The sequence below is a fragment of the Petaurus breviceps genome, unplaced genomic scaffold, assembly GCF_028583685.1.
Source record: "Petaurus breviceps papuanus isolate PSGF00001 unplaced genomic scaffold, PetGlider_PUasm1.0 98, whole genome shotgun sequence".
In the NCBI taxonomy this organism is placed as follows: Eukaryota; Metazoa; Chordata; class Mammalia; order Diprotodontia; family Petauridae; genus Petaurus; species Petaurus breviceps.
Window position 1 is genome coordinate 20,527,912 of NW_027187460.1, and position 24,521 is coordinate 20,552,432.

The 24,521-nt window shown below is 37.5% G+C and overlaps 1 protein-coding gene across 1 annotated transcript in view; it reads left to right on the forward strand.

The window, feature by feature from the left end:
- Positions 1-24,521, forward strand: part of ADCY8 (adenylate cyclase 8) — a 244,167-nt gene that overhangs the window by 92,138 nt on the left and 127,508 nt on the right. Inside the window, exons 7-8 of the mRNA XM_069081301.1 lie at positions 6,730-6,927; positions 7,645-7,746. Coding sequence (XP_068937402.1) covers positions 6,730-6,927; positions 7,645-7,746 — 300 coding nt within the window. The remainder of the gene's footprint in view (positions 1-6,729; positions 6,928-7,644; positions 7,747-24,521) is intronic.

Consider the following 24,521-nt stretch of genomic DNA (forward strand, 5'->3'; position numbering starts at 1 on the left):
ATGCACAGACACATAAGAACCTAATATATGGCTGGGTATGGAAAGGGAGAGGGAAGAAGAGAAGAAAACATTCTGGATAAACAATAAAGTGACATAAGCCTAGATTAGTAGGCTGGTGACAGGCCAGTTTTCAATTCAATATGACATTTAACTACATGCCTTTTTGATCAAGGCATAGTCCAAACTGTGTGCTATCTAAGGAAATCTTATTTTTCCCAAAGTTTGTACATAATTATATGCATCGTCTCAGTTCAATAAGAATTCTCCTTGAGAACTTGTGCATAGAAAGAAGGCATCCTTCCCCAAAGTCAGAACAGAATTTAAAAGCTAGCCTTTTCTGAGTTGTTGGACCCAGAAAAACTACATATTGGAAATAGTTAAGGAGAGGTTTATCACAAAGAATGGCAGCCCTTGAAGGGATGATGAGCAAGTTGGTTAACAAAATTTTTTAGCTTCTTTTTTGGGGGGAAGGGGGATGGCAAGGCAATTGTAGTTAAGTGACTTACCCAGGATCATACAGCTAGTAAGTGTATCAAATGTCTGAGACTGGATTTGAACTCAGGTCTGCCTGACTCCAGGGCCGGTACTCTATTCACTGCACCACACAGCTGCCCCTCTATTTGGCTTTTTAAGGACAATTAATTCATTAGATACAAAGGCCTGAGATGAAGTATACTCTCATGGAATTAGGGATGGTAAACCTCAGGAGAGAAACAGTACAGTCATCCTGGTAGACCCCTTGGGTTTAAAATCTCTTAATACTAGAGGCAGCAGCAGCAGTGTAATGACACTGGACTTAGTATCAGAGGACCTGATTTTGAATCCCAACTCTAGCCTTTATTAGCTATCTGGCTTTAGGTGGTAGCTAGGTAGCACAAGAGATAGACCCCAGGACTGGAGTCAGGAAGACCTGAGTTTAAATCTAATCTCAGACACTTACTAGCTGTGTGAACCTGGACAAGTTCCTTGGCCTCTATTTGCCTCAGTTTCCTCATTTATAAAATGGGGATAATAATAGTACCCACCTCCCCCAGGGCTGTTGTGAGAATCAAATGAGATGATAATCAGAAAGCACTTAGCACAGTGCCTGGCACATATTAGGCATTCTATACATGTTAACAGTTATTATTGTTATTTAGTTGGGATGTAACAGAGCCCGGAGGTGATTTGGCTGTCATTTATATTTTATCCAAGGAGCACCTAGATGGTGCAGTGAATAGAACACCAGCCCTGAAGTCAGGAGGACCTGAGTTCAAATCCAGTCTCAGACGCTTAACACTTACTAGCCATGTGACCTTGGGCAAGTCACTTAACCCCAATCGCTCTCCCTTCCCCCCTCCAAAAAGGAAAAAGAAAAATCTAAAATAAAATATCGTATCCAGTTCTGGGTATTACACTTTTAGAGAGAGATCAGCAAATTAGAGAATATATGACAGAGGATAAACAAGAAACCATTCCATATGAATTGTTGAAGGAACTAAACTGAATTAGTCTGAAAAAGGGAAGATTATGAGATATTACTATTTTTATATTATGCTTGTTTTTTAAGAGTTGATATTTTGTCAAGGGAGTAAACTTATTCCAGCTTGTCTCAGAAGTCAGCACTAGGACCATTGTGCAGTTATTTGCTTCATTAACAATGATCTTGGGGCAGCTAGGTGGCGCAGTGAATAGAGTGCCAGCCCCAGAGTCAGGAGGACCTGAGTTCGGATTTGGCCTCAGATTACTTAACAAACGCACACAAAATCTTAGCTGTGTGACCTTGGGCAAGTTACTTAACCCCAATTGCCCTCAAAAAAAACAAACAATGATCTTTCCAATAATTAGAGCTATGCATCATTGGAGTAAATTACTTCACAAATGAGTGAGCATCCTGTCCCTAGAAGTATTCAAAGAGTCATTGAATAATCACCAACAGAGTTTTTGTAGAAAGGATGTTGATGATCAGTTTAGACTAGATGACCCCTGAGGTCTTTTCTAAGTCTCTCAAATTCAGTGATGCTATGGCTTAGTGTCATGAAATACTAATTTTCTTAGTGTTACCTTGAAATTTGATGGCAAAAATGCATATAGTTAAAAACTCTAAAACTTTCTGGGAATAACTTCCTCACTAGTAAGATCTGGTTTGATAAATGTCAAAGTCTGTGATTATCCATGATTCCACAGAAGGTGAGTTTTCCATGGATAACATAGGGAGAAAAAAGTCAGATGCAAAGAAGCCCCTGCTTCAACCCCATACATTTCATGTACTAAATATGAAATTAATGGTTTCAGAAATGTAAGATTGCTAAACAGCTTAGTACTGACACAAATTCTGTCAAACTCTACCAATCTGGAAAGACTTTGCATCCTAAGCTCAGTTATAAGAAATACTTTTGTTACCTGAGGAGCAGCCTGGCTAAGAGCAGAGATGCCCATGTTCAGAGGAATCAGCACCAGAGAATTATTATCGAGCACGGCAGAGGGTTCAGGGTCAGAACACCTCATGGAGACCAGGGGCAAAGGCATAGAACAGTTGCTGTTGTACCTACACCTAGTGGCTTTTTTTTTTGAAGTATTGTCATATAAAAATGAACAGCTATAATGATGATCTCATTTTCTATTGGTTGATTTAGAGACACCAAGCATTAAAAGGAACTTCTATGTTGAGAAAGCTAGATTTAAGCAGGGATTTTTTTTTCTTTTAAGTTGTGCCAAGGTCAGTTCTGCATAAGGAGACATTTTCTAGATTTCTTGAGTGACAAAAATGCTACTCTCTGTCACCAGATGCCAGGGTTGATGCAATGGAGAGAGCACTGATCAGGGCATCAGAGGACCTAGATGTGAATCCCAGCTTTGCACCTTAGCCTCTGGGTGACCTTCAGAAAGCCCCTTAACCTCACTGGTTCTCAATGTCTTTATTTTGAAAAGGAAGTAGTTGGGCTAGATGACCTTTGAGGTCCCTTCCAGTTCTAAATATAAAATGTTTAAAGTGAATATTCTTTGCTGCATGCCTCAAATATGAGAGGCCAGCTCAGTCCCAAACTCTGGCATACCCCATTCATCATAACCCTGATTTTCCCATGTGTAGGTACAAACTTCCCTGGACAAAAAATCTATCACTAGTCTCCTGACATTTCCTTCCATCTTTATCTTTCCACTTCTTTTATTTCCCCATTCCTGAGCCAATTACACAAATTGGTCATGGAAGGGACAGTTCCCCACAGTTCACAGGTCAGTTTCAGTTGGAAATAGTATCAGAAAACTGGTGCTATTATCTAGCATGTTTCTGAACTAACTCAATCTTGTATTTCTGTGAACTGGTGAAGACAAAGCCAAATGCTACTGCTAGACATTTTATTCCAGTCTGACCATAGCAGAAGAAATAAGGAAAAGGCTAAATTCTCCCAAACACTCCATGCAGATCTCCCCAGTGAAACTGGCAGTTGATTATTTTTTTTTTTAATTGTCCTTTTTAAAACTGAATTGTAGTAAACTCACAATTACCTCTGGTAAGGAAGGGGATCATTGACACAGCACAGACAATCCCAAACCACAAATGGCACATAAGTTATTGATGTCATAGAACACATTATGGGATTACTTTGACAGCAGATTGTCCTGCCCGTCTTACTTCTCTGTATCACTTAAGCTAATGCTAACATGATTTTGTTCTCCCTTGGCCTGAATCCAATAGATAATTTGGATTAGACAGTGAAGAACACACTAGCCAAGAGAGGCAGAGACAGAGAGACAGTGCATTTTAACTAAAGCAAGTCTCTGATAATCCAACATATGTAGTCCACCCATAGTGATTAAGAGATGACTTTCTGGGCAAAGTATTTGTCACTGCCCTCATAAGAGCAGATATGATTAAATCAAGAAAGGCATTCTGGTCTGACTTAGCAGTTTTGACAAAATGCTTTTTTTTTTTAATAGTACCTCTGCTAAGAATCTTTTAACAACGACAACAAAAAGTTCTGTTCTTCTGCCTTAAAGTGAGCAGTTGCACAACTAACCAGTAGCATTTGGTAGAGTTCTTCAATCAGGGCATTTCCATTGGTCTATTGCCAGAAGCAGTAACAACCAATGGGAACTGTGCCCTTGCCCACAGGGCACGAGGCCTTAGTCTGGATTTCATGCTGGTCTACCCTCAAGGCCCTGGAGTCATGGCATCCTTCTCATCATATGCCTCAAAGGGATCCTGTAAGAACATTTAGGTGATATGCCTAAAGCAGCATATTTCTATTTTATAAAAAGAAAATTTAAAAGGGGAAACATTTTTGTTTTGAATATATATAGACATATTTGTGTATATATTCAATTCCATGCCCTATTGCTAGCCACCAAAGTTCCAAATGGTACTTAGTGGCAGCAGGATCCTCGTAACTGTAAGCCACTCAGTAAAGACCCAATCAGAGCAGCACGCTCTTCCTTCATGCTTCCTTCAAAGGGAGCAAAATAACTCCAGACACCTGCCTGATGCTTCAGGAGCATTTTTCCTTAGGTAATCAAAAGCAAAGTTCCAAGACAAAAGCAGAAGCTGCTGATTCCCTGCTTCCAGTGAGGTTGTTTTAATAGTATTAAATTCAGGAGAGAGTAGAGCAGCACTCTGATCTCTATAGCGCCTACCCTTTCAGTTTTGTCTCTGTTTCCCTGCCTTCTTCTCCCTCCCAGATATGCTTCTATGCCCCTCTCTCCTACCATCCTGAAACTCCTATCTTTTTTTTTCCTTTTGCTTAGAAGTTTATATTCATTCACTATTTCACTGTCCAAAAACAACCCTCTCAGAAAGTCCTAGGGCAAGGATGAAGAGGTTTCTTCAAATTCTCCCAGATTCTGCCACATACTACCCATAGGACCTGAGGCAAGTCATTTACTCTCCCTGTGCCTCAGTGTACCATTTCTGTAAAATGAGAACTGTAACTCTTCTCCTCTGAGGTCCCTTCTCTGGAATCTATGACCCCATAATACTGTAACTATAGCCCTATTGGAACCTCTAATTAGAGTAAAACTAAATGTATTTCCACAAAAAAAAGACAAGGGGCATGAGGCCATATAAATTAGCTTTGGCTTAAAGAAAATGAAAAGAACACTGGACTGAGAAGTGCAAAATATCTACTATCTACTCATAGCCTCAGTCAGTCATTGACTGGGTGACCTTGGATGTGAGTGTCTTTCTTAGCCTCAATTTTCATATTTTCAGAATGTGAGTTTGAGGCTCAAATCTGATGTTTATGATTATCTGATAGAACTCTGACTCATGCAGGGGACTGAGTTACCAGCTCTAATTCTAACTATATGACCTTGGGAAAGTCATTCAACTATTGGTTCCTTCATTTCTCAGATGAAGGCTTAGACTCTAAAGATCTATTCCAGTTTTAAAATTCTCTCACTCTGGACACTTTGACCAATATAATTTGAGCCACTGAATAGGGTATTGAATGAAAGGCTGGGAGAAAGGAGTGTGTAATGATCCAGCATGAGACTCTCTACCCTGCCTTCCTTCCCTTTAGCATTTGAAGTATCAAATTCCCATCCCCCAGAGGAACCACCTCAGGGGTTAAAAAGCTCCCTGGATCACTGTAGTCCATTTTGACCAAAGAGTACTTTCTGTCCATTGTTTTGAGATGGTCTGGCAACTGTGGTTGACTATTCACCATATTTGGATGGAAGGTGCCAGGTTAACTATTATTCTTATTTCAGTTTTAGTATACTATTACCAACTACAGCAATCATACCATCTCTTAGTTACAAATGCCAAAATGGCAAGAAAATGCCTCTGTTTGCATTTTCTTTCTCAAAGGATACTTCTAGATTTTTATGAGCATATAAATTTGTAATGGCTTAGGGGAAAAAATGGACAAATTTGCAATTAGATATTCATTATCCCAGTGTCATAGAAGGGGCAGAGATTCAAAAGACTTGGATTCAAGTCTCAGCTCTAAAATTTACTAACCATCTACGTGTGGGGCCAACCTCAATTTCTTCTTTTATAAAAAGAGTCTAGGAATGCTTGCACTTCCTGCCTCACAAGTTGGTTGTAAACTGTGAAGTGCAGCAGAAATCTGAACTGTGTATATTAACGTTTTCGTGGCTATCTATCCCTAAAGAGTGCTAAAGATGAGAGCCAGTTCCAATTAGAAAAAAATGCAACATGGTGCTCTGTAAATTATCTCCCCCACAGTCAAATGAAAGACCACAGGAAACTGTGGAATCTAACTGATTTCATGTTGGAGCAAATCGCATCTGTGGACTTCTTGGAATTTGCCTCTATTTGGTTCTTTGCTTTATTTTTTCTCTTTCTCTCATACCAGGGAAGGGCCCTCTTAAAGACCAGGCCCACATCTGAGCTTGAGCAAGTCCCTTCCCTCTTGGGGGCACAGATTCTTCTTGGTCCCAATGATCTCTAAGGTCCTTTCCAGCTCTGACATGGTGTGTGTGATGCTATGATTCTGTTTTCAAGCATACAAACCTTTAACCAAAGGAATTCAGTGCACCTACACAGAGGGAGAAGTGCCCTCTCTCAAATGTAATGCAAAAGCAACAAATTGTTGTACTGTAATATGTTTCTCTAAAAGGATTTCTGACTTTCTGCTTCCCGTAGGTTTCACTGAATAAAAATGCATGGAATGCTATTACAGTTTGCAATGCGACATGATCTAAAAACATTGCATTTTTAAAATTTTTATTTTTTTTAACCCAAAGGGGACTAGCAGGTTTATTCTTTGTGCATGTGCTTTCCCCTAGACTCTGGCTGCCCTAACAAGAAATTCAATAAATCTGCTTCCAAACCATCTTGCACAAGCTTTGCATGTCCAGTCTGGGCCTGAGGAAATTAACAAGAGAATAGAGCACACCATCGACTTACGGAGTGGCGATAAATTGAGAAGAGAGCATATCAAGCCTTTCTCACTGATGTTTAAAGACTCCAGCCTGGAGCATAAGGTAGCGGGGTCATGGTAGCCGCTTCTGTTTTACCAACATAAATTGTTTTAAATGTCCATTGGAATAAAGACAGTGCTAGGGTCTAGTCTTGCTTTTGTTTTGGCTTTTCTTTTTCTTTTCTGTTTTGAAATCATGAGTGGACTAAAGGCCATGGAAGGAAATGATGGTTCTTGTCATAGGACCTATAGTAACTGAAGCAGAGATTATTTTTTTTTCCAGGAGTAGCCACCTTCTATAAGGAGAAAAGAAAAGAAAGTATGCTTCCTTGGATCTGCATCATTTCTCACTGGTACTTAATGGCCAGGTGGTATCTACATTGGGATAAAATGGGAATGGTTACTTTTAACTCCCCCTATTCCACCATCATCCCACCAGGACCCTTCTCCACAGTGGTCAAATCCTAATAATTCTACCTATACAATTTGAAGCATAGCACATGAAAAGAGGCCAAGCCTTGGAGTTAAGAGGACCAGGGTTCAAATTCTGTCTCTGATCCATATTGGCTATGTGACCATCAGCAAGTCGTTTAATCTCTCAGGGCCCCAGGCAATTAGCTAAGATTATAAGTGACAACCCAAGGGCCAATCTGCATCAATGGAAGGATTTTTCCCCACTGAGATTTTTCTTACTTCCATGACATTATAGGTCTAGAACTCTCCCCACCAAAAAGAACACTGAATTTTTTAAGGTATACACATTGTTCTTCTGTTTTCTTAGTTGCTACTCAGTCTCAGAATACCTTCTGGTCGTCAATCAGGGCAGTCACCAGCTGATGCAGGCTACTCACTTGACCCTCTACAGGAAAAGGAAATAGGGAAGGTGAGATCTCCTAGTGCAAGGGAACAGGATTGCTTCTTAGCACTGATCAGAACCGACAAGCTTCAGCTCAGAGAGGCCAGGGGAGCCCATTATCTGCTGTGGTCCCCCCCCCTGTGAATGAGCAGAGGCCTCAGGGAAGAACAGCAGGGGACTTTCCAGCTCAAGGAATTTAATGCTAAGCTCTGCTGAGCAATTCTGTACATCTTAGCTCAGCTGCCACAGTGACCATCCATCACTCAGCTTAGGGACCATCAAACAAGCATGCATATGCACAGACGTGTTCATGGTACACCTAGAATTTCCCTTTGTAAGCCATCTCAAACATGTAAACTCCAGAAGGAATACTCAGTCATGTTTGACTCCCCGCTTGAAATGCCTAAGCAAGGCAAAGAAGAAAAGTCAAGACGGATTGCTACAAATTCAATAGCCAAGGCAGCTAAAAATACCAAGGAACCTTTATATCTTGAGTTTTAAAATTAGATGGACTTATTTCAGTTTGCTTTGCTTTTTAACAAGGAATCTTTTAGATTGCTCCTACTAAGATCTCAAAAGGAAAGAATATCTCTGGAGATTACTTTATACTCAGATCAATTTCCTGTTTGGATAGAGCAGGGGACTTGGAGGGAGGGAACAAGCATTTACTAAGTGGTTTCAGTGTGTCAGACACTTTACAAACATCATATCTTTTGAGCTTTACAATGTGCTGGTGAAGTAGGGGCTATTATGATTCCCATTTCACAGTTAAGGAAACTGAGGAAAGCAGAGATTTAAGCCCAGGGTTATACAACTATTTAAATGTCTAAAGTGAGATTTGAATGCAAGTCTATTCTGACTCCAGGCCCAGATTTCTATTCACTGTGCCACTTAATACCCGGTGGAAACAGTTAGTTACTCAGAGACAGAAAAACCTGAGTTTAAATCCTGCGTCTGATACTTTTTAGGTGTTTGACTCTGAACAAATAATTTCACCAAGTGAGCTTTAGGGAGGTTTCTTCCAATGCTAAATGTATGATACTAATAAAGATTTTCTTCCTTGAGTCATGACGTACAGATTCTAGGCAAACAAAATATATGCAAAGTAATTTTCGTTTTTAGTGGCTTTAGCACTGAGCCTCAAGTTAGGAAGATATGAGTTCAAATTCATCCTCAAATACTTCCTAGCTGTTGTGACTCTGGGCAAGTCAAATGACTTTTTAAATAATCTCTCCCTGGTTCAAATTCCTCAACTGTAAAATGGTAATAATAATAGCACTAACCTCCCAGGATTATTGAGGAGATCAAATGAGATCATGTTTTTAAAATATGTCCCACTTCCCTGACACATTCTAGGTGCTTAATAAATACTTGGAGATTTTGTTGTTTTTAATATTGTCAATTGTATAACTAAAGAAGCTTGTGAATTTCTCAGGGGAACTACAATTGTATGGGATTGGAAGTCCTCAGCTTTTCCTGTAATTATCCATGGGGTAATTAATTTTAATGTATTCTGGACTAGGAAACTCGGAATTGTAACTTCACAGTCAATTAATCAATCAGTAAACATTTATTAGGTAGCACTGTGCTAAAGGCTAGGGATACAAAAAGAGACAGAAAGTCCCTGACCTCAAGCAGCTTACAATCTAATTCAAGAGACAACATGCACATAAACATATACTATATGACTTTCTATGAATCAGTTAATATGCTAGGGCCTCTCTTCTTATTTGTAAAGTTAAGGGTATGCACTGGATGGCCTCTGTGGTCCCTTCCACCTCTAGAGATACAATCCTATGCAGCAGTGTGCTAGGAAATGTTTAACAATGGTCTCTCAGAGAATTGCCCCAGACATACTTTTAATTTTAATGCATTACTGGCATTTTCCCCCATCACATTCTTGGATGTAAACAATCAACAAAACAATAAATCAGCCCCCGATATGCAGCTTGCTTATTTCTTAGATGCAAATGCTTATTCTAAAGATTTAACTAGCAGAAGATATTGCAAGTTGGCTCCAGTGTACCACTGATCCAGGATTCTGGGCATATCTAGGATCTCCTATATATCTGTAAGATTATAGGACCTTAGTTGTAGGGGCCTTCTCACATTACCATGTACGTTTCTGCCCCACTGTTTATCCTTTTATTCTCCACCTCACTCCTCCCAAATCTGACACTTTCCTAAGCAAATTAAAAAGCATTTTTTCTATTAAAAAAAATTGTATGTGATGAATTTAGAATTGCAGTCATTATGTAAAAGTGCATTTCCTAGTGGGGGAAAGTGAGAATGGATAAAATTAAATTACCTTGGTAATTATCTTAGGGAAAAAAAGAATATATTCTGTTTGAAAAATGGTCTGAGAAAATGTAATGTGATGTGCTATGCTTCTTTTTCTCCTTTATTAATGAATCGAGGCACAAAAAACACCATCAAAACACACACAAAAGAATAATAAGCATTATTCAAATTTTCCTTATAATAAGGCAATTTATTGGGGTGGCCAGGTAGCACAGCGAGTAAGAGCACCGGCTCCAGTGTTGAGAACACCTGGAGATTGAATCCCGGGCTCAGACACTTAACACCCACCCAGTAACAGCTGGCCGTGTAACCTTGAGCAAGTTACTTAACCCCAATTGCTTAGGGGCGGCTAGGTGGCTCAGTGAGTAAGAGCACTGGCTCCAGTGTCAGGATGACCTGGATCAAGTCCGGGCTCAGATACTCAGCACCACACCCAGTAATAATAACTGGCCATGTAACCTTGAGCAAGTTACTTAACCCCAATTGCTTTAAAAAATTTAAAAAAAATAAGGCAATTTATTTAATAAAATTGGCATTTCCACTAAAAAAGTATTATGCAAAAATAGGACTTTCATTCACAGAATAGGAATTCAGAAATTTTTTGAAAGAATGTATATTTATATATATGCATGTATATATACATATATATATAATTTTTATAAGAACTACATTTTTAGGAGAAAGCTTCACAAAATCAACACATAATAGTTCTTTCTGCTCCTCCTCTTTTCTCCCATACTGAAATTTAGGGTTATGTAATTTTAGGTCAGGAAAAGCAAAGTGACTTGTTCATTACCCATCTATTCCTGCTTAGTTGAAACTCTAGGTGGGATGGAGATAAAGGAATTTCTATTTCTGAGACTTCACTCAAGTGTTTGCATGCCCATACCTTCAAACCTTTGCAACACATAGTTCAATTAAACAAACATTTTAAAAGTACTTACTATTTATGAGGCACTTACATAGTGTCCATAAGCAAGTACTCACCTGTTTTCCTCACTATTTTCATTAAATGATGTTAATTGCACTAAGGAAGTCCTATGACTTTTGGGATTAACATTATTTTGTATCACAATACAGTTGTGTGTATCAAGGGAATCCTACTGATCTTGGTGAAGACTCACTGGGAAAGAATACGGATACAATGTGGAAATAACAGTCACAGAAGAAATCCTCACAACATATCTGACAAATTGTTATCTGTTCTCTATTGCAAGTCTTTTAGTTAGTTCCAAGTGTTAAGAAGGTTTGTTTATTTTTTTTTCTATTATCAAGGCTCAATTTGCTTCTTCAATTTCCCCTGTCATTTCTGATTCTCTCTGCTGGGGCAAAGAGAATGAATCAGACCTCTTACCCACGTGACAGACCTTCAAATACTTCAAATACACACATGTCATATCTTCATAGCCCCTCTGAGTCTTCTCTTCTATGATTTAAACATTCTGAGTTTCTTCAACTAGATCTCCCACCTCCAGATCCCTGAAGGTTACAGAAGGTCCCTGAAAAGTTACAGAAAAAAAAAAAAGCCTAAGTCCTGAGTCTCCTAAGAGGTTCTTCTTATCTCTCACACCCCCAATCAGGGCATCTCCAATCCCTATGAAAGGAAATGTAAACTGCATACATTCCTTGAGAGCAGAAGAATTTCATTTGGAATTTACCAAATCCCACACAAGATCCTATTTGTTCAGAGGACTTCCCCAAAATAGATGGTCACATTTGCTAAACATACACACACACACACACACACACACACACACACACACACACACACACACACTCCATGTCTATAAGTCTGTTCCAATGGGTTTCTCCCCACAGTGCCAATTGCATAAATCTAGTCATTTCATTCCCAAAGGATGCAAATATTTGCATTTGGTGCCCATGAGTAAATCAGTGTTCTTTTCCACATGTAGTCATAGTCTGCAGTTTTATCTACCTATTTGTTCAATTGTTTCAGTATTTGATTCTTTATGACCCCCATTTGGGGTTTTCTTGGCAAAGATACTGGAGTGGTTTCCCATTTCCTTCTCCAGCTCATTTTATAGATGAGTAAACTGAGGTAAACAGGGTTAATTGACTTGCCCAGGGTCACACAGCAAACATGTGTCTGAGATGGAACCTGAACTTAATTCTTCCTGGCTTCAAGACCAATTGTCTGTATCTGATGCTGTGCTGTATTAGGATACACAACAATAATAAATGTCATTTTCTCTCCAAGAAGTCCCTTTAAAGTGCTAATTCATTTTTTGAAAGAATAACTTGGAGGGTCTGAACAAATTCATCCAAGGTAACAGCTGACAAAAAATTCATTTTAAGAAGATTAAGTGCCAAATAAATAGAAAAAAAAAAAGAAAAAGATTAAGTGCCATGGGTCAGATGAGAGTATGTTCCAGTTTTTATTTTTTTGTTTATGGGAAGAGGGGAGGAAGTTACTGTAGTTGTTAACCTGAAGGCTCTCCACCACCCTACCACCAATCATTCCTTTTGCTGCCTTTATAGAATGGGTTCTCAGCAACAATATGATTTTACTATATGCACTGAGGACAAAATTATCATGCCATCCATCCTTAGTCTAGACAAGATAACAAGAAATAATGAACCAACTTGAAAAGATATCAATTTAGTTAATAACAACACCTGACATCTATGTGACATTTTAACATTTACAGAAGCACTTCTGTCACAACTTCATGAGATAGGCAGTGAGAATATTATTGATCCCATTTTACAGATAAGGAAATGAAGGCATAGAGAGGTTAAGAGATGTTCTGAGGTCATACTGCCACAAGTATTGAAGCTAGGGCTTGAACTCAAGCCATTTGGTTCTTAGACACATAAATCATCTTGCTTCTCTTACAGCTACCTCCAAAGTTGGTCAGTCATTAACACCAATTATCAAAGCCTGCCACAGAAGGGCTATGAACTCATGCAAATGATCCTTTTCATAGAAGATTTCCTTTTTCTTTTTGCCAGACTAAAAATTTCTCAAGGGAGCTTTTTTTCTGTATATCAACAGAAATGTGTGCTAAAAACCTAGGTTAATGGAAGGGGTGGTGGTGTTAAAAAAAACAAACATAAATATATATTTGCAGATGTATTTTGATCCTGGAAGTATCCTGATTTTAAAGTATCCTATCCATTACCAGGATAGATTTCTTTAATGTCTACTTGTAGGCTTCAGAGTCTACCATAAATTCATATCTCAGAGCTGCCATTCCACATACACACCCAATAAAGTTTGGACTGGAAAAGTCCACTTAAGGGGCAGCTAGGTGGTGCAGTGAATAGAGCGCTGAGACCTGAGTTCAAATCCAACCTCAGATGCTTCACACTTACTAGCTGTGTGACCTTGGGCAAATCACTTAATCCCAATTGGCTTGCCTTCTCCCCTTCCCCCCAAAAAAGAAAAGAAAGGCCATTTAAATTTCATATTAAAAATTCAAGATAATATATATGCACAATGGAAACTATAGTAGTTTTGGAATCAGAAGATTTATGTCCTACTATTTAATAGACTAGCTCTGTGACCTTGAGTTAGTTACTTATCCTTTTTTATTCTCAGATTACTAATCTGAAAAATGAAGAGGTCATACTAAATGATCTCCAAGATTCCTCCCAGATCAAAATTTGATATCCTATCAATCTATCTCAAAGATTTTAAAAGGAAAATATGTATTTAAAAAGTAGATATTAGATGTTCAATCTGTCAATTTGACATCACATATCCTCAGAAAAAGATAACATCTTTAAAACTAGGTAAATATTTAAAATCAGAATTGAGTTTTCCTTTATTTGGATTTTGATGGAGCATTTTAATAGCATCTTAAATGGCTTCTTAATATTAGATGTTTTGAACATGCATTTTCTAAAGACTCTCTCCATTTCATATGCAAGTGTCTCTAAAGAATGAGCCTCCCTTTGCTTGGCAGCCAACTTCTTTAATGGTCTTCTTTTGGGATTAATCGATAATGTTTAATTCTCTTGGCCTTCTCATTTTAAGATACCTATATCCTGAAGGACTAGTTTGTTTTTCATGGTTTTCAGCTTAACATAGAGATATAGGCTAACAGCTGGTTAACCCAATTTTTACTCAAATGCTGGATTGTGAGAATATCAAGAATGTGGTGGAACCAAAGAAGCCCAGTGTTCATAATTCCAAGATACTATTGCCGCAGATCATCACCATTTTGATGATGAAATCAGCTGGATTCTATTGCTTCTTTGAGGAACTATGGAGAGATATACCTAATCAGGAGTGGGGTCTAGTCTTGGGAAAAAATAGATCTTTCTTATGACCTTTCTTATAAGGGTCAATTTTCTGAGCATTATTATGACTGACAATTGATCATTTCCATCATCCTTATTCTTACTGTTTTCCTACATGGAAATTTGCTCAGCCATTGTTATAGCATTTGATTCAATGACCAATATGTCTAAGGAGAATTTTCTCCTTTGACTAAAACTGCTCAATTTTCCTTCTTTATTTTCTTTGTATCTTCTTGTTTTTTTTTTTTTTTTTTTTTTTTGGGGGGGGGGGGGGGGGAGGGGAGGGAAACAAATTGGAGTTCAGGTTTTAGGCCACAGAAAATTTTCAAACATAATCAAACACATTTTCTTTTACCCATGACTACTAATGGCATTAATGCTAAACAGTGTATTTAAACCAATTAACTTAGCAATTGAAGTGAAAACCTTAATTGTATTCCATTTGTTTGCCAATATTCTTTCTCAGCTTATCAAATAAGGCACATAGAAAACCAACATGATAGTTTCCACGTGAATAATCCACATTATCATTCATGTAGCTGAACCCAAGAAATGTGACAATCTGAACTTGCTATCCTTCACTCTGGACTATATTAAAGACCTAAAACTATCAGGTTAGGCACATGTGTACATCCATATGTGTTTGTAGATATTAGAGCTATGTAATTAATTCAAAGCAAGTCAACAGTCATTTATTAAATACCTCTTATGTGCCACTCCCTGTGTTATATCTCAGGGATATATTTGGTGATCATGATATCATTAGCTACAAATATCCTGCTTGGAATCTAGATTTAGTTTGAATGGGGAAAAAAACCCCACAATTTTTGATATGTCACATAAGCAAATCTAAAATAAAAAATTTCAAAGGGTTCCAAATATAAGACATTCTGTATGTAAAAATATCTGCATAAAGCATTTTGCTCTTCTAATAAGTACAAGAGATCAAATATGAATGAAAAAATCTATAATCCAAAGCCTCAAATAAGTCTAGTAGTTATGGAGATCTATATAACGTTCTACCTTGTGTTTTAAAAACCTATTTGATATGTTACTGATGGGCAGTTAGATGGTGCAGTGCACAAATCACTGGAATTAGAATAAGGAAGACATCTTCATGAGTTCAAACTTGGCTTCAGACACTTAACTAGCTGTGTGACCCTGGGCAAGTCACTTAACCTTTTTTGCCTCAGTTTCCTCATTTGTAAAATGAACTGGAAAAGGAAATCACAAACCACTCCAGTATCTTTGCCAAGAAAACCCCAAATGGGGTCATGAAGACATGGATATGACTGAAATGATGCAAAAGCAACAACAAAATTATATTGATGGTGTTAAGTTCCTATTTTGGCTAACATTTAAGCAAATAAATTCAAATAAGTTGGATCCTCTAAATGTTTTTGGCCTCTTCTCATTTGACTCCATTGCTATAGATTCAAATTTGGACAATGTCTCTACAACTGAAATATAATGTATGATGTAGATGGCTAATGTAGATGCAATTTTTAAAGTATTTTGCATAATATTACTACTTTTGGATGCAGAAGTGTTGGCTAAACCTGGATTGTTAATGAAATGCAAGAGAGTTCAAATTCAAATGTTATTCTAGAATTTCAGAAGTATTTTCATTTTTTCCATGACCGCTGATAACCTTTAATCAAGGTATAATAAACTGAACAGAAAAAAATAAGACTAAAAAATGTGTATTTGATAGCATATCTTATTAGCCATCATTCCATCTTTAGCAATGATAAATATATATTGTAATGCTATTTTAGCATTAATAAAGAAAAATCTTGAAGATAACATTTATTTACAAAATAACTTTGATAAGAAACTAATAAAATCATCTTACTATCTCAGCTACAAACAATGATTAATTTAGCTAACTATAGGCTAGTCTGAATCGTGAAATGTGAGCACACTAAAATGCTGTTCATTGACCCTAAGAAGATGGTAATCCACATTGTATTTATTCTTATTACCAAGCATAATGGTTTCCTTTTAAAAGATAAATTTGGGGGCAGCTAGGTGGCGAAGTGAATAGAGCACTGGTCCTGGAATCAGGAGGACCTGAGTTCAAATCCTGCCTCAGATACTTAACACTTAACTAGCCATATGACCTTGGGTAAGTCACTTAACCCCAATTGCACTAGCCGTATGACCTTGGGTAAGTCACTTAACCCCAATTGCCCTGCCCTCCCCCCTCCAAACAAAAAAAAGAGCAAAAAAATTAATAATGAGACCAATCAAGCCTTATATACACAACAACATCAAAGCAAACATTAGATCAAACACATTTTTTGTTCAACTATATGACCACCAAAATAACTTTTCAGGAAGAAGTCAAACCATTTTTTGTAGGTGCATCTATCTACATTTTGAAACAGTTGCTTGTGGTTTTCTACCTTACCAGAAACAAAATACATGAAGAAAATCTAGGAAAATAATCTTCTAATACTTACCTTCAAGATTTAATACTGATTGTCTGCCTAGACACACATGTGTTCTTACATGCTTGTAGATATTAGAGCTCTATAGTCAATGCAAGGCAACAGTCATTTATTAAGTACGTATTATATTCCAGGCATTGTGTTGTATCTCAGGGATATAAAAATAAAAAATGAAACAGTCCTTGCCCTCAGAGAGCTTACATTCTATTCAGATAATTATAACATTTACATTAGTATATTTGCAAATTAACTTATTCATGAGGCCACCAGGTAGTATACACGACTGTCTGGGTTAAAGAAAAAAGTTAAGTAGATTATACTATCTTAATGAAACTTGTGTCTTGGGTAATTTTTATAAGCAATAAATCCTGATTTTTTTTCTCCACTTCTAAAATATTGAGGTGTTTTATGGAGAAACAACATTAAGTGATCAAATGTAATTTTGACAGCTTAGCTTTGAAGAGACCCAGAGGAAGCAGATTAATCTGCTGACCATGACAGGGCACTAGTCATGAAAAAATCAGCGTATTATTGAGGAAAAAGCATTGGACGTCAGTGCAACTTCTAACTCTGTTGCTTAGGCAGCTAGGCAGCACAGAGGATAAAACACTTGGCTCTGGAGTCAGGAAGCCCTGAGTTCAAATTTGGCCTCAGACACTTGCTAGCTGGGAAAGGCACTTAAACCTCTGTCTACCTCAGTTTCCTATCTATAAAATAGTCATAATATTAGCATTTATCTTCAGGTTTATTGGAAGGAAAAAAATATCTATTTGCGAAGTGATATGTAAATGCTAGCAATTATTATTATTAACTATAGCTGTATGACTCTGGGTAAATCACTTTGATTCTATGAATTTCTGTTTCCTCACCAGCAAAATGAATGATTAGGCTTAAGATCCCTAAGGTCATTTCTATTTCTAAAGTTCTTTGTTGTTGGTGGTGGTTAGTTTTTGTTGTTGGTTTTTTTGTTTTGTTTTGTTTTTTTGCTTTTTGGAGGGCAATTGGGCTTAAGTGATTTGTCCAAGGTCACATGGCTAGTAAGTGTTAAGTGTCTGAAGCTGAATTTGAACTCAAGTCCTCCTGACTCCATGGCCAGTGCTCTATTCACTGTGCCACCTAGCCACCCCAAAAGTTCTATGTTCTTATGACCCTTCCAGGTCTGACATTCTATGAGTACATTAAATTCACATCTAGGAAATCCTGTTTGTTTTCTCCCAGAGATAACATGTTATATTTTGGACCCAATAATTATATACTGGAAATCCCTTCCTCCCAAAAATCTATGTGGAATAATATGTACCCTTTTTTCATGAGTCACAGGGTATAGTCTCATCTGTGCCATTACCTTAGTTTGCCTCCACCTCTCTGATTTAAAAGTTTCTTTCTCTGTAATATGAGGGTGTTCTCCAAAATGATCATTAAGATTTCTTCTAGGGGTGGCCAGGTAGCACGGAGAGTAAGAGCACTGGCTCCAGTGTAAGGATGACCTGGAGCTCGAATCCCAGGCTCAGATACTCAGCACCCACCCAGAAACACCTGGCCATGTAACCTTGAGCAAGTTACTTAACCCCAATTGCTTAGGGGCGGCCAGGTGGCTCAGCGAGTAAGAGCACCAGCTCCAGTGTTGGGATGACCTGGATCGAATCCTGGGCTCAGATACTCAGCACCACACCCAGAAATAACTGGCCGTGTAACCTTGAGCAAGTTACTTAACTCCGATTGCTTTAAAAAAAAAAAAGATTTCTTCTAACTCCAATAGCCTATGAACTTATATGTGGTCTTTCTTGGGACTCTTTTCACAAAATGTTCTCTGTGTAGTTTATACTATTCTATATCAAAGAAACAGGTCATCCTCTTTAACAGCAGGCTGAGGTTAAGACCTGTGAGAGTCGAACAATACTAAGCACTCTAACACATTAGCAAATAGAAAAAGGGTCAGGGCTTAAAGGAAAGATTGCAGACACAATATTTTGTACCTTGGGATTTACAGAATTATTTGTAGGTTTTGTTTAGCTTCTCTATAAACAATATGAATTTCCTTGGAACAGAATAGTCCAAATAAGTGGGAAGACATCTCTCTCACTCACTTTCTTTCTCCCTCTTACTTGCTATCTCTCTTTTGTATTTCTTGCTCTCTCTTAAAGCTAAGCCTTGCTGCGCAACTCTGAGATGGCTTTTTTGCTTTTTTGTATCTAATATTTGAAAACAAGTCAACCAAGAAAACCACATGATTTAAAATGTATTTCCATTAATATCCCCCAAAGGAATTTTCAATTTTCTGCTAAAGTACGTTCTGTTTTTTGCTTTTATGTTTGTTTCCATCTCACACTATCTATATCTGGAAGGTAAGGTACCTTTGCCATGAGCTATTGATGGTCAGTTTCCATCAGCTGGCCACTTCTATGAGAATGCTCAAGTGCCCTTCTGCTATGTTGCCTGGAAATACTCCCATGGCTGTGTAGTTGTATCCCAGTCAAATAAGGTAAAAGTTAGATAATAATAATAATGTTAATATTTAACATTCTTGTGGATGTTAATCATCTACTCCATGTTACTGCCAGATCCAAGAATGAACATAGGAGGAGATGATGGTACAAGGTTTGAAAAAGAATGAAATCATTCTCTCCATCCTCATTTTCCTCATAGTACTTGTCCTGGATCTCTTCTTGGTCCTAATGACATCATCCTTTTATCACAGTTATCTGCGTATGTTGCTTTTTCCCCATTAGATTGTCCCCATCTTGAGAGCAAATTCTGTGGCATATTTAATTTTTGCTCTTCCCAGGCCCAAGAGGGCCTCCCGCTCAGTAGTTGCTTAAGGTTTACTAAAAGAATATTCAATGAATGAATGAAAGAAGTCTAAAAAATCAGAAACTTAAGTTGTTCTGGGAATTTGACTTTTTTTTGTTAGACAGTCAACAAGCTTACTACATAGCAGTCCCTGTATTGAGTTCAGGGAATATGAAGAAAAGCATCAAGGCAGTCCTTACCCTCAGGGGGATTACACTTTAACATAGGAAACCCCCTGTGAACAATTGGGTAACTACAAGGTAATAAGCAAAATAAAAATAGTCTGTCCTTTATACAACACTGGAGAGGAGAATCTTTTCATTAATAACTTATGCATTTGAGGAGTAGGAGATAAAAACACCAAGGCTCCATGTCTACCAATCCAATTGCCTTGTTTCATCGGCCAACTATTTCATTCGATGAAAAATTCTATCTCACTTTTTATTGGCTAAAGTGAGCAATCAGAAATATTGAAAAATTTTAGAAAATAACTGGAGACTTGTGAAACTGGATCAAGAGTAAGCATCATTTTCCCTGTTGTTTCTTAGGCCAATCTACTTGTTACCAATATATTGCCCAGATTCTGATTCTAGATTTAAATGCCATTTCTTCCCTAACCTGGCTATGGCTACATGTAAATAAGAGTCCATTTTATAACCAAACCAAGAGAATATCCTTTCGACTAATACACCCTGAATTTTCTTCTCTCTTTATATTTATATCCTGGAGCGGCTAGGTGGTACAGTGAATAGAGCACCAGCACTGGAGTCAGGAGGACCTGAGTTCAAATCCAGCCTCAGACACTTAACACAAAAACTAGCCATGTGACCTTGGGCAAGTCACTTAACCTCAACTGTATTCCAAAAAGCAAATAATAATAATATACTTATATCCTGTTTTCCCTACCTTGGCTATTGCTTTCCTAAGTTGAAAAAGTAGAGGATAAAAAGAAGAAAAAATCAAGGAGCTCAAATTATTTCTTAGGGAAATTTTAAAATGTTACTCTGTGGGCCCATCAGTCTTGTAATGGCAATAATTATTTCTGTTCAGTTATTTCAGTCATGTCTCACTCTGTGATCCCATTTGGGATTTTCTTGGCAAAGATACTGGAGTGGTTTGTCATTTCCTTCTCCAGCTCATTTAACAGATGAGGAGCTGAGGCAAATTTATTAGGTTAAGTGACTTGCCCAGAGTCACACAGCTAATAAGTGTCTGAGGCAAGATTTGAACTCAGGAAGATGAGTCTTCCTAGCTGCCCAGTGACAATGATTAGAATGCTGAATTTTGGACAAGAAAAAATCTAGATTATACATAGGAATTAGTTTGATGAGAGCTTCACTTATTATACAGTTGTAAATGAAATAATTCACTTCTCTCCTGACCACTAGGAGATAATTAAGAAGCCCATGGGTGTACATTTTTTAAGATTTGGGTACATTAATGTCTGGGTGCATTAAGAAGGACAGGGGACTGAACAAAATGTCTAATGAAAGGTAGAGCAGAGCACTTGGGGTCAGGAAGACCTTGGTGCAAACCTCTCCTCAGAAACTTTCTAGCTCTATGACCCTGGACAAGTCATGTAACCTTCCTCTGCCCCTATTTTCTCTGTAAAATGGGGATAATAATAGCACCAAACTCACTGGAATCTTGTGAGGATCACAAGGATGTGAGGCTGAAATAATGTGTAAAAAGTGCTTTGCAAACTTGAAATCACTAAATAAAAGTGAGAGATGATGATGATGATGATGATGATGATGATGATGTTGCCATAGAATGAATACAGTGTAATGGAAAGAACACTGGGTTAGGACTCATAAAATGTATATCTAAGTCCTGGGTTTGCCATTAGCCAGCTTTATGACTTTGAGTGATTTATTTAAGCTCTCAGCCTCCATTTTTCTTCTAGAAAATAAGACACTTGGACCAGATGATTAAAAAAAAGAATTCACATTTATAGAAGCATTTTGCATTTTACAAAGCCTTTACCTCAAAAAGGAAGTAGATAAGGAAACATTATTAATCCCATTTCATAGATGAGGAAACTGACTCTCAGAAAAGTAAAGTGACTTATCCAGTATTATATTGCTAATTCTGGAATTCAAACTGAGGTCTTCTTAATAGAAAAACAATGCATTTCAATCACCCTTTCTCAACAATCAAATGGATCTTTGTTTGCTTTAGCTGTCTCTAATGGTGGAGACAGTATGTTATCAATGCTTGCCATCCTGTGTGACTTTTGTCTGTGTTTTCCCAAAAGCTCACCACAGGGAATCTATCCAACAGTCTGGAGTCCTACTTCAGTTTTTCCCAAAATTGCAGTGGTGCCAGTATAGCCCCTCCATAGCTGTCCATGTATCACCCCTCATACTTCCCCCATGACCAGGTATATTACATATACTAAATGATCTCTAGATTCCTTTGTAACTTAGACTCTGTAACCTTATCCTTGTGAATTTCGAGTGATCAATCAGGCATTGTAAAATTGAGGGTCTGATCCCTCACTCTGAATTCTAATCATTAAAATAAGATCCTCAATGTACTCTTACTGTGACTTTTTATCTGAGTACCATTGGTGAAATCATTTAAGTACCCTGGGCTTCAGTATCCTCATCTGTAAAATGCATGTTAGACTACATGATCCCTAAGATCCCTGGTAAATGTGTGATAGCTAGCTTTCCAAAAAGAAAAATGTACATAGGACTCACTTTTAAGTATCATGTGAATTATTCACATTTTCTCCATTACTTCCTTAAGTCTAGACAATCGATGAAATAATACCTTGAGCCCTGGTTTGTACCATTTGCCAATTTCCATGGTATAAATGCTCACACTGAAAATTTGACAGTCATCTCTGCCAAGCCACCATTTCAAGCTGGCTCCAGCATATACTTTCTAGTTCAAAATCTATGATTATTTGAAAAGGTCAGCATCTGGAAGAAGGTTGGACAAGAAATTACAATTACTATTTCTCCTCTGACCTTTGAACACTTAAAAGAGTATATCCCTAATAGCAAAAGAGTTTCCAAGATGATTTTGATCATAATAGCCAAACTGACCAAGCTTGGTCATATACACATTGACACAACTGACAGAGAAAGATCAATATTTTTCTCTCTAATGACACCACCAAGTAGAAAGATGACATTTTTATTTTTTTTTAGTGAAATATAAAACCAGAATAATTCTTAGAATTATTCTGTTGTTACACAGTCTCTACTGACATCTTTCAGCCATGGAGTCACTCTAAGCTAATGTGAAAACTACTCCTGCATTGCTTTGGGAGAGAAGTATGAAGAAAGCAAATCTCTCCTTTCTCCATCTCTAACCATAATTGCCAAGGACGATAGTGATGAGAGACCGGTTTTCAGTCTAAACTGCTGAGAAGATGTATTCCATTAGAAACCTTTTGATCATGAAATGCCAAATAAGGGAAAGAGGAGGGGAAATAAGAGAAATATGGGGAGGAGATGGAGAAAGAGGACAAAGGGGAGATGAATTTGTAAAAAGAAAAGCAGCTACTCACATTTATTTAGAATTATTGTTAAGGGAGATTTCAAATAGTACTAAAAAGATAAGAAATGAGAAAAAATAGAATGCAAAGTTTTCTGCATTGTAGCCTCTATAAAGGGTGCCAACTAGTCTATTTGTAACCAAAATCAGTTCTCCCTTTTATCTCTCAGTTGAAAATCTGGGAGGGAAAAACTGTTGTTTCCACCTCATTTTTTTTCTAAATCATTTTTCCAGGTACTTCCAGAATGCTCAGACAAAAATCATCATACAAGGCACTAGTATGTTTCCTCACCAGGCACATTCAACTGGTAACCCAGCTAATAAGCAATTCAAGTCTATCTGGTTTAACATATTAGCCAGTCTGTACCATGTGCTGGGCCCTACACCATATTCTAGGATGATAAAGGTCAATACACCAGGAGCTATTTACTAGAGGCTAACAATTTAATTAAGTTGGAAAAGCAGAATAAAGCCAGACTGGGACAGGTCACAAAGAGCATGATAGGAAGTTTATACTTTTTTCAGCAGGTAGTCAGAATAGTACATCAAAAGTCTTTGAATAGAAGAGTGAGGTGCTGAGAGCTATGTGTTAAAGTTACTCATGTGGTAAGTTGAATCCACACTTCACAATAGGTACCAATTGCCAAGGATTGGATCCATAGGAATAGTCTAAATTGGGGAAATGATAATAAAAGCCTAACTGTGATGTGGTTAGTCCTAAAATAAGAATGGGGAAAACAGTGGAAAATAGGGAGTGGATGCCAAAGACAACAAGCCAGATTTGACAAACTATTAGATGCATGGAGTGGAGAAGGAAGAGTCAAAGACAAGATACGAACCTGGGTGTCTACAAGCATTATGATAATGTCAACAGAAATAGAGGCAGAGAAAAAGAAGACATCACAATTTTAGGAGCATATTGAGTCTGTAGTATCACTAGGGTATGCACATGGAGATATTCAGCAGGAAGTTAGATATATTATCCTGGAATTCTGGGGAAGGATTGGTGATAAAAATTCAGATTTCAGAGTCATCTTCTTAGAGTTGTTAATTGAAGTAATGGAACTGAATGAGATTACAAGTGAGTGTAGAGCAAGAGGAGAAGAGAGCAAAGGATAGAAACTTGGGGATTACGTATCTTTAAAACAAAGGAGGAAGAAGACATTAGGGTTATGGGAGAACCATGAGAGTGCAGTGCCAGATAAACCAAAGGGAGGAGAAAGGATGAAAAATACAAGGAATGCTAAATGGTACAGAGAGGTTGAGGAATGAACCTTGTCAGAAATGAATCATTTTCTTTTATGCGACCAATTTATTCTCTACTATTTCTTATGATGTACTATATAATATTTTCATTTCTGAATATATCAATCAATTTGAATTTTTAAGTACTTGTTTTCCATATTAGTAGGCTAAGTACAAATACAAAACTGAAAATCCCTGTCCCTAAGAGCTTATATATATATATATATATATATATAT